Source organism: Microtus ochrogaster, unplaced genomic scaffold (genome assembly GCF_000317375.1).
Source record: "Microtus ochrogaster isolate Prairie Vole_2 unplaced genomic scaffold, MicOch1.0 UNK138, whole genome shotgun sequence".
NCBI lineage: Eukaryota > Metazoa > Chordata > Mammalia > Rodentia > Cricetidae > Microtus > Microtus ochrogaster.
Window position 1 is genome coordinate 458,060 of NW_004949236.1, and position 11,973 is coordinate 470,032.

Here is an 11,973-nt window from a genome sequence, read left to right on the forward strand (position 1 = left end):
TCGGCAAAAAACATGGGATCTAGACTCAAACCACAGCTTGTTTCTTCTGATTGAATCAAATCTTCACTCACAGTGACTGTTGTATCTTTGTCCAAGAGACAATGAAATCTTATTTTCAAGGTAATCAGAGATTTATATTAATAAGTCTGTTGCTGATCCCCCACCACAATCCTAAACTGGATTTCAAGGTTCTTAACACTGTATGTTTATTGTGTCAAGTTTGTTCTCAAATATGTGATAAACATACAGGAAATATCTAGTTCTGTAGAAAACTGTGAGTTTCTGGAAAATGTCAAAGAATTTCTTTAATTGTGCAGATGGGGCAGGTTACTGAGATTGTAGCAGTAACCTTCCTGACAAAATCCTTATCTCTGATCAAGAGCTTATCTCTCTGTGTAAGGCTGCTTAGGACATTTAGGAAGAACTAAAAAATTATAGCTAGTAAGCATCACTTGTCAGGAAGTCAAATCCTGTTTTTATTGCTTTAAAATATTATTGTTAGCCGAGCGGTGGTGGCACATGCCTTTAATCCCAGCACTCGGGAGGCAGAGGCAGGCGGATCTCTGGGAGTTCTAGGCCAGCCTGGTCTACAAGAGCTAGTTCCAGGACAGGAACCAAAAAGCTACGGAGAAACCCTGTCTCGAAAAATAAAAAAAAAAATATTGTTACTAAGGGAGTGCTTGTGACTATGTGAAGGCAGAAGAGGATTCTACTTTCTGTTCTGTGTTTCTTGTTACTTAATTAATACTAATCTAAACACTAAGGTCTTGTAAGCACATTCAATGAAATGAGATCTGAAAAGTGTATCATATGTTATCTGCATGAGTAACAATCATTCAAGTTTGTGTATGCAACTTGTTACAAAAATCAGTCTACAAAATGCTTCGATGCTAATAGCTAATAGCACTATTTAGCTCAACTAATGATTGGTACTTATGTTCAGATTATGAAATACACACTTTTACAATTGTGCAATTTCTACTTGACGTATAGTGAATAAGTATTGTAGTTGTTTTATGTGCTGTTTTTTATGAAATAAAATAAGTGAGCTGTAGATCAATACTTTATATTTATGCTGCACTTTACTCATTTCACAGGCTCTTCATGATGCAGGGACCTGAGCTATGGTGTTCCCAGAGTTCATGCACCTCTATCAACCTACTCAGTGTTTATTAATAATTGATATTGTTTTATGTCCTTAATGTTCACAAACAAATGAAGAAAGAAAATCATGAAATTATAGCAGTATACAATAAATAAGTCAAAAGCAGAAGTAAGTACTCCACTATCATACCTGGAAAAAAACAATAAACAGCTTGTGCTAATGAAATATGTAAAATGGCTATGAACTCACTTCATAGCCAGCCAGCCAATTCCTTCCACTCACTATTCTGAAATAACCACAATACTAAAATCTCATCTACACTGTGTGTGATTCAGATTTCCTCATCTTCATTGTAAAAACATTAAGAAATAGTATCTGCTTTGTAGACTCGGAAGAGTAAACAGTTTGTATACTGTTTTATGAAACTGGTATCTGTACATTGCAAGTCCTTATATACACAAAATGAATCACTTATTATTAATTCTATAGGTAGTAAGTTGGATATCAAATGTTGGGTTTTGGAAACATGGTGCAGGCAACCTATGCCTATCTTCCCTTGTTGTTTCCTCAGGCTCAGGCATGGGGACTTATCCAGTGGCAATTGGTGATGTGGCTATAGGGACAATTTTGTTATCAAAGACTGTGGTTGGAGTTTTAGGCAATTTGTCTTTCCTCTACAATTATGCCTTGCTTTACTTCAAAACATACAGATTAAAGTGCATGGACTGGATTCTGATGCACTTGATTGTGGCAAACTTCTTAACTCTCCTGTGTAAAGGTGTCCCACAAACAATGGCAGCTTTTGGGTTGAAATGTTTCTTCAATGATTTTGAGTGCAAGCTGCTTTCCTACCTTCACAGAGTGGGTAGAAATGTGTCGTTTGGCAGCATGAGCTTATTGAGTGTCTTCCAGTTCAGCACTATCAGCCCTGAGGATGCTATTTCAAGAGGATTTAAAAAGAAAGCTCCCAAGTACATCAGCTATTCCATGTATGTGACATGGATCTTGTCTCTTCTTTTTAGCATTGTTTCGCTTAAGCATATGTCTGCAAAACTGTGCAATAAAAACACCACAAGTCTCAAAGACTTGGGTTACTGTTCTTCTATTCCTTTTGACAAAACTGATGAAATACTACATGTAGTATATGTGATAATTCCTGGTGCTGTGTGCATGATAGTGATGCTATGCTCCAGTGGTTCCATCGTTCTCATCTTGCACAGGCACAAGAAGAGGATGCAACATATGTCTAGGACCATTATCTCCCCTAGAGCTAGCCCTGAGTTGAGAGCAACACAAACCATTCTTCTCCTGGTGAGCACCTTTGTTGTCTTTTATACACTCTCCATACTTTTTACCATTTGTTTGAATTTTGTGGTTAAACTCAGCTGGTATCTGGTGAGCACTCATGCAATATTTTCAATGTGTTTTGCTTCTGTCAGCCCCTACTTGCTTATGAGACATTATTCCAGTGAATTACGGCTTTGTTTTCCTTGGAAAAAGTATTAAAAATTATCTTAAATTAAAGATCAGCCTGTCTACAACACTTGCAGAATTCTCATGTTTTGCATCATGCTCAGAGAACTGTAATCACCACATAATATTTTATTATAAAGAAATACAGCTTTGTATAACAACAATTTTATTTTAAATGTACATGCATGAATGTATGAAGGAGCATGTGAGCACACAGTTACTGATATTGTTTTTACTATCCATTAAGAAATAGTACTAAGAGACTTAACATAAAATGTAAAACTTACAAGGGATCAAAGAACACAAACAGTTTTGAATTTCAGAAATTAGATAATTGTTTGTATATTTATAAATTGCTTTTATACGACATCAATTTGATCTTAGCTTTTCTTGCTGTGGCAGGTATGGGAAACTGTAAATAAATTGAAGTGTTTTTATTTTTCTCCCTTTTGGTTTTGTATTAGTGGCATTACTTGAAATAACTTTGAAAACTAATTCACATTATATTACAGTTGAGTCACTACAGTATGTTGCTGTAAATGAGCTGCACATTGATAACTATTATAAAAAACTGTCTGGTCTTATTAAAAAATTAAACCACCTCTGCACTTATTACAAGATAAACTTTTGTTACTATACTAAAAAAGACAATTATAAAATCCAAAATGCAACCTTTTTTTTTTTAGACTGACATGGTTCTAGGCTACATCTTGGAAGATCTTTCAGTTGTGGTCCTGTACCTGAATAAAAGCCTCTTGTATAATATCATTTTTAATTGTCATATTAGTGAGTCACGGATCAACTCGAGATCCAAAGCACTGTAAACAAGCCCTTTTACACCTTTTAGTAGCCCCAAGGTGATGTGGGAATGTCATATATTGAAAGACCCTCGGAGAGGACCTTTTTTCGGGGAGACCTCCCCGATGCCAAGGAACAGGCCGAGACCACACGGATGCAAATCGCAAGAGGTTTATTGAGTAGACACAGGTACCTGTGGGCAGCAAGATCTCTCAGAAGACTTGCGCGCCTGCCAACTGGAGGGCAGGCTTTTTATAGGGAAGAGCAAAAAGCAAGTTTTACAGAAGCAAAAGTTTGGTTATCAGTCAATCCGGAATGCGGCGGGGTGTCAGCAAAAGCAAGTTTACAGAAGCAAAAGCATGGTTATCGGAATGAGGTGGAGGGCATGACTGTTCCTATCTTATAGATATTCTGTTTTGCAGTCAACCTGCTTTGTTGATGTCCTATCTTACCTATCTTATTGACATCCTGCCTTGCAATCTTCCTATCTCAAAGACATTCTGCTTCCTCAAGCACATGGGATGTTCTTACGAGAGCAGGCTGGCTGCTGATCCGGAGAATTTTTTTTATTTTAAAGCAAACAGGATGTTCCCCTGGGAGCATGCTAGCTGCGGGTTTTGAGGAGGGGGTCTGTAGGGTCTTTCAATATCAATCTGTTGATTTCATTGGTTAAGCAATAAAGAAACTGCTTGGCCCTGATAGGTTAAAACATAGGTGGGAGGAGTAAACAGAAGGCTGGGAGAAATAAGCTGAGTCAGTGAGTCGCCATGATTCTCCCACTCAAGACAGATGCAGGTTAAGATCTTTCCTGGTAAGCCACCTCGTGGGCTACACACATTATTAGAAATGGGCTAGTCCAGGTAAGAGAGTTAGCCGAGAAAAGGCTAGATATAATGGGCCAAGCGGTGTTTAAAAGAATACAGTTTTTGTGTAATTATTTCGGATAAAGCTAGCCTTGCGGGTGGCTGGGTGGTGGGGACGCAGCTCGCCACTCCTATTACAACACCAAGGCATTCTTGTTCTTTTTCCAAACTTTGCAGAATTCACTGGTAATATTAATTTTTTCTGAGGTGTGTTTCCTCTTTTTCTGTGTTGAGCCTTGCCAAGAAGTCTTTTATGAAAAGCACTTCTGATGACTAGCTTCACACAGATTGGCACTGAATTCACTTTCTGTCCCACAATAATATAATAAGAAATGAACTTGAGAGAGAGTCTCATAGGAAAGAGAGAGATTTGATATATGTTTTTATTTTATAGTCATCCTCATTCTATGTGACTTCATCCTTAAGTTTTTTCTGCCATTAGCATTAGTTTGCTCTCTGAGGTAAATAGGTATTTCTTCATGCTTTTTCAAAGAAGTATATCACAATTTAATTCATGCCATCTCACATGGACTCACTTAAGCATTCTAGCAAGTCAGAAAAAAAGAACAAGCATCATCCCTATTAAAATTATCCCATAAAAATGAAAAACTGCTTTATATCAAAACCAAAAAAGTGGAAAATAAAATGAATAACTTTGATGAAAAATGGGCAAAAATTCTCATAAAACTCTTGTAATTACATTTAACGTTCAAAAAACCAATCCAACACTTTTATGCTGGCCTCATTCTAGAGATGCAGAGATGGTTTAGCATATGCAGATAGAGGAATGTAATATATTAAGGCAAAGAACTCAAGTCAGAAACCATATGATTTTCTCAACAGAGGAAAGAAAACCCTTTGAAAATATTCAGAATTCCATGAATAAAAATTCCTCAGAAAATAATGATATGAGACATATTTCTACATAATGAAGTCTGTATATGACAAACCCACATCCAACATAATCTTAAATGGAGAAAAATTTTAAACACTTCCATTGAGTTCAGAAAAAGCAAAGGTTGTCCTACCCCTCTCCACTCCTGTGCAATACAGACTTGAAGCTTACCTAGAGTATTAAGACAGGGAATAGGAGGATACAGATGGAAATAAAGTGGGAGTGGGTGAGAATAGAAAGAAAAGGGATCTGGTTGGGAGCAGGATAGAGGAAGACATTAATGAAAGAAATGTCTTGCTTGATGAGGGGCCAATTCAGGGTCATGTAGAAACCTGGCACAATGGAAACTCTCATAAATATATAAGGATGACCCAAGGTAAGGTACCTAGTAATAGTGGATAGGTATCCTGAACTGGCCATCTCCTGTGACCAGATTGGTGACTATCATAATTGTCAGCAGAAAGGCTTCATCCAGTAGTTAGGAAAGCAGGTGTAGAGATCCATAGCCAAACACTGGGCCAAACTCTGGGAATGCTGTAGTAGAGTGTCATGAAGGATTATATGTGCCAGGGTGGTCTATGTCATCACAAAGGAACCCACAGTGACCACAAACCTGGGCTCATAGAAGCTCACAGACTTTGGACCAATAGCTAAGAAGCCCACATGGGTCTAATCTAAAACCTTTATGTGTGTGTGACTATCATATAGCTTTGCCTACTTGTGGGACTTTCATCACTGGGAGTGGAGTGTGCCCTGGATACTTTGACAGGCTTTTCTGAACCTATTCCTCAAACTGGGCTGCCTTGCCAGGATGAGAAAAGTTTAATGTGTCATGCTTTGTTGACAACCATGGAAGGAAGGCCTGAACAGAAACAGAGGGTTTGGGGGGACAGAGGAAAGGTGGAGGGAAAGAATGAGAGGAGAGAAGAGAGGGACAAATGCAGTCAGTATGCAAAATAAATGAAGTAATTAAATTAATAATAAAAACAAATCTAAGTGTCCTGATTTACTAATGATATATCCATACAGAAGAGGTCTTCAAGAGTCTTCCAGAGAGCACTCAGAGTTGAAAAATCTTTCCACATGTGGCAAGATCCAAAGTGAGCACTCTCAAGTAAATATTTTTTTCTACATACTAGTGACAAATACACAGAGAAACAAGTTCATTCATAATAGTCTTAACTATACTTTGCAATAAGCATAAGGAAGGCAGTGAACCCTCTTAAAATGTAAAACACTGGAATCTTAAGCCAAGGAAGACATTATAGAAGTCACTGTCCAAAACCATGGTAAACTATGATACCTATCAAAATTGTAGCATACATTGTCAGGGACTAGCTTCAACAAGAATACCCCTTAACAGGGTAGGGGAATGGGGATTAGAGAAACAAATGAAAATAATGAAGACACAATGGAAAATGATAAACAGAAACATAAGATAGTACCAGGAGAGAGTTCTAGTGAATACTGAAATTGCCCAAGTTTAATTTTACATATACATTTATACCACAATACCATGGAGGTGAGGGGGGGAAAGGTGAAAGACTGCTTTAACATGATACAAAGAACAATTAGAACAGTTACTTGCTTCAATTCTTTCAGACATCAAGCCACTAATTCATGAGAAAAGAATTATGTTGTTTCAGCAGTGAACCCACCCTAGGCCAAGTACCTTGAAGTCAGCCACGACCTAGGTCAAACCTATTTATTCAAAAGAAAGAGCAGGTGTCATTGAATTTTCTGGCCTTTGGTCAGGGTGGAGGAGATAAACCTCTAAGGGACATCTTAATGTCAAAAACACCAAATAACTATACCCTTGGTTAGGGTGTGTAGCTGCAGTAGTTGCTAATATCTTTGAGCAAGCTGAAATGCTCAGACCTTCAGACAAGGTAAAATAGACTCACATTTTTTAACCTCCACAATACAAGACTAGAGAAATACCTTATCAGGTAGAAGTGCATACTAATCTTCCAGAGGAACCTCATTTTATTCTCAGCATGGTCAGTAGATCACAACCACCTTTAAATCCAGCTCCTGAGAGAACAGAAATGCCTCTACTCTTCATGGTCAACTTCACTCATGTACACATGCTCCATAAAAAGGCAGGCAGACAGAAAGAAACCACACATACACACATTTTTTTCCAGCAAATTTTTCATATAAATGATACATAAAGATCCCAGGGAGTCAAGTAAATCCAATGTAAAACCAATGTAGCTTGAAGCATCATCACACCTGAGTTCCAGTCACACTGAAAAATGCAGTACTGACACAGCAATGCATTGCCACAAAATATTCTGAATTTCATAAAAATTTCTACATTTCAGGATACTACCGAGGCTTCTGATGCTTACTCCATATGCAAAGTACATCAATTTTGAGGAAATAGTGAAACATGAGTCCCCTTTTTCTAGCTCTGAGCATATTTTTTATTTATCCCCTTCACTCAATATACCAGCTTGTTGAAAGGGTGATATATACATATGTATGTGTGTGTGCATACTATATGACACTGTATATAGTCACATCATATATCACATATAACCATATCATATATGTATACATTGTATCACACATATATAAAATTTATTTCCTTTTGATGGCAAAGAATCAGGGCGCTGCTTTACAGTAGTACTTATACTCAGAAACATGACATGACAGTTTTGGAAAATCCATAGTAACTATAGTCCACTGGCTAATAGCATTCCCTCAGTGCAAGCATCAGAAGTAATATATGGGAGAGTATACAGGAAGGTCCATCACATTTATTACAGCAGTGTGAATTGCTGCATTGAGAACAATGTTCTGGACAGCTAAATGTCTTTTCTCGGGTTTGTAGTATAATCATGGATTCCATACTGTGTGTTGGCTTTTAACCCAACCAAAAAGATGTGTTTCATGCATACCATTTCCTCTTTCTCTGCTTTCCCAGATTCAACCTCTTAGCCTCATCTCCAGCTGTGCAGCAGCTTTCCCCACAACCTTCTCTACTCCTGCTCCCATTTCCTTGGAATCACACAGATCTTCCCTTTCCAACCTCCCTACCCTCTCTCATTTCGTTGCTCCAGCCCTCAAATTTTTCAAACATTACCTGAAAACTCACAGGTCATGCCTGCCAGAAAACCAGGTATAGGCTGCCTGCACACCTCTTCTCTCTCTGTTCTTGCAGATTAAATTTTCTGGTCTCATCTACCAGCTCTGTAGCAGAACACACTTGGGTGCCTTCCTTTTTTTCCCTGGTAACATATCCTGTGGATGCCACAGATCTTCACAATCTAACCTTCCTCTTCCCACTCATTGTTTTGTGCCTACCTCCAAACCCAGCAGGCAACCCTCATTAACACAAGGCCTGATCTTCAAAGAGCAACAAGTGGGCTGAAAGCTGACTCACTCCTCTCATTCCTGGCCAGCAAACTACAACACCAGTAATCCAAGATTCTTTGCCATCTCTGTATCCCAAATGCTTCTGTTGGCTTCTTTGTGTATCTGATACCATTCCCAAGAGACCAAATGGACCTTGTCCTCTAAACTTCATGCCCCAACTCATCCCAGTAGACCAGCCTCCAACATAAGCAGGCATTTCCTGTGCATAAGCCAACAGAGCAGTCAGGAAACCAGGCAATAAAAAAAAAAATCACACTTTCAGATAATCCAGGGAGCAAACAGAAACCAGGGGACAAAATAGGCAACCAAAAAAAAAAAAAATAAGCACCTAGACCTGTAATTATTCCAAATTCAGATGAATCGATACCAGTATAGGAACACAATCAATAACAGCCAGAGCAATAAGTCTCTAACAGTGTCTAGCTATCTTACCACTGAGTCACTCTATATTCCAACATAGCTGAAGAAGTGGTACAAGATTTTAAGATGAAGTATATAAAAGTTTGCTATGGGAGCTCCTTCCACTCCTTCAGCCAATAGCCGCTGAGATACCAGCCCACTAGGGTGTGGGCTCTTTCTCTTTAAAAAGCAGTGGCAGCCCTCCACTTGCTCTCTTGCTCCACTAACTAGACTCCTTTCCTGGCTGTCATGTAGGATGGTGTTCTGTAAGTTTTTTCCCCTCAAATAATCCTTTGAATCCATACGTGTGTGGAATGGTTTTGTGCTTTATCTGGCTCCCAATGTTTGGTTTTAGAACTGACCCCCACTCCCATCCCCCAGCTTGGCTGCCTGCCTCTGGCTCCTCTACCTGCCCTCAGCTCGGCTTGGTCAGCTCAGCTTGGCATGAGCCCTCCCTCAACCACGGAAACTCCACACCTCCTGGGATCCATGGACCCGGACAGTCTGAGCAGGTTTTAAGTGCAGCGCTTGGGCAGCAGGAGTCAGAGAGCAAGCCATTGCCACATTCAGCAGAAGCGCTATTTGAAATACACGCCATAGCGTTTTATGTTTGCACTGTGACTTTTGTCCCAGTGGAACAGCATAGGGATGCTGGGCAGGCAGTCAACTGTTCGCACAGTAGCTGTGTCAAGACCCCCTATATTGGTTCAGAGCAGGGCGAGTGCCTGGGGTGAACCGTGCTCTTTATCAGTGGCTGAATTTTTGTACATCTAACTTCTCAAGTACCACAGGATCTATCCTGACACCATTCCATTGATTCCAGTAGTAACTTGGAAACAGCACCATCTGCTGGTTAACAGGTAAAATGGCAGGTGCCGTTTTTAATGGGACTCTAGCTGTGGCTTTTGCTGCAACTTTGGAAGAAATCACAAGAGGCCTCTATGCCTATGGAGATACCTCAATTTCCTGGTTATTATGTTTCAGCTTCCTTCTTCATATATTATCATTATGGAAGTATATGGCATTAATTGATAAGATTAATACCATGATAAGCAAAATTGACTCCTTATCTAACGGTACTAGGAACTTACCTGAAAGGGTCCAGGCTGTTGAATTTGACTTTCAGAAGTTATCACAGAGTTTTGATAAGGTAACAGACAGAATATACCTCCAGGATGGCAACTTACACAATATCTGGGGGCAGTTCAAGGAGGGGATGTTATCTTTGAAAGGAAACATTAAAACCTTGGAATCATAGGTGCAGAATGGGGACCAGAAAATTAATACCAAACGAAAATCACAAGAAACATTTGCAGGTAAGAAAATTCAGGCCTTACGTGAAACAATGATTAAGAGATTTGAAAAGATTGAGGAAATTATCAGAGCTGATGAACTGAGTGAGAAGATACAAGGGCAGGATACAACTGGTTTACCCAGGGTTTTAGCGACATACCCTGTAATTTATTCTGACAAAGCATCAACTTCTAAGGCTCAAAAGGGAGCCAAAGAAGCTAAATGGATGCCAGTAGGAAAAAATGACTTAAAAGAAATTAAGCAAGCCATCATTATTATGGCTTGCACTCTACATTTGTTAAGGAAATGATAAGAACTAGGGCTTCTAATGTCAGGACTATACCCCATTATTTCTCCCAGTTAGCATCAGCGGTGTTGGAACATGGATCTTCCTTGATGTTTGGAGTTTATTTCAGACAAGGATCCAAACATATGGAACAGCAAGGAAGAGCAAAAGGTGTGGAGGTTTTGCAGGATCAAATTCTTGGCATAGGAGCATATGCTGATCCACAGGTCCAAGCTCTTTATGATGAAGAAGTATTGTCCCTATGCCACAAAGCAACCTTGAATGCCTGGGACAGAATACCAGAACCAGGGAGAAAGAAGGAGTCATACAGCAGGAATAGGCAGGGACAGGGAGAACCCTATACTGACTTTTTGCAAAGATTAACTAAGGCTCTGAACATAGGAGTAACAGACCCAGAAGCTAGATGACTAATTCTTGAATTGCTGGCTTTTAAAAATGCAAACTTAGACTGAAAAAAAAAGATAATTGGGCCTTTAAAGTCTAGATCAGCATCTATGGATGAATGGATCCAGCATACCATAAACTTTTCAGACCTTTAATTACAATGATGAATCTTGAGTAGGAGAAGTGATTTCCAAATTAATGAGGGGACATCAACCTGCCAAATGTTCTAATTGTGGTAAATTAGGACACCTAAAAAGGGATTACAGGCAAGGAATGTCTAGGAATAACACTTCATCTGGGAATGGCAGGAATAGAAAACCTCAGCCTTCACGTGTATGTAGGAGGTGTGGTAAAGGGAGACATTGGACCAATGAATGCAGCAGCCAGACAAGGCAACCCGATATCATCAGGAAACTCCCTGGGGGGCCTCTTGAAGGCTCCCAAACCAAAAGTGGCTCAGTCATTCCCAGTAACCATGGAGGACATGTCACACCAGGAAAATTAAAAACTCTAGCAGCTTCTGTGCAAGACCATAAGGTTCTAAATAATGGCTCAAATTTGGAGGATAAGTCAGAAATTCAATTAGGAAATAAGAAGTGTATATTTTGGCAAACCTCTATAAATGATCAGAGACCAAAGCTGAGAGTAAGTATAAACTGAATTGTGAGTGTTGGCTTGATAGACACAGGAGCAGATGTATCATCACTCCAGAATTTTGGCATCCAAATTGGCCTCTTCAAGAGGCAGATGTTCAATTACTAGTAATTGGAACCATATCTCAAATTAAACAAAGCACAAGATGGCTTGACTGTATAGGGCCAGAAAATCAAAGAGGGAAGCTAAGGTGTAGTTATAGGAACGGTGGGGCTGCGTCCCCAGCACCCTGGCTGCCTGGCTAGCTTATACCCCGAAATAACAACATACAAACTGTATTCATTTAAACACTGCTTGGTGCATTTCTACCTAGCCTCTTCTGGGCTAACTCTTGCACCTGGACTAGCCCATTTCTTGTAATCTGTGTAGCCCATGAGGTGGCTTACCAGGGAGATTCTAGCCTACGTCCATCCTGGGT

General features: G+C 39.5%; 1 protein-coding gene across 1 annotated transcript; it reads left to right on the plus strand.

Annotated features, from left to right (window-relative positions):
* Positions 1-1,631: 1,631 nt before the first annotated feature.
* LOC101991636 (vomeronasal type-1 receptor 4-like) lies at positions 1,632-2,611 on the plus strand. Its single transcript, XM_013355481.1, is given in 2 exon segments — positions 1,632-1,683; positions 1,686-2,611. Coding segments are annotated over 2 exon segments (978 nt in total).
* Positions 2,612-11,973: the final 9,362 nt, after the last annotated feature.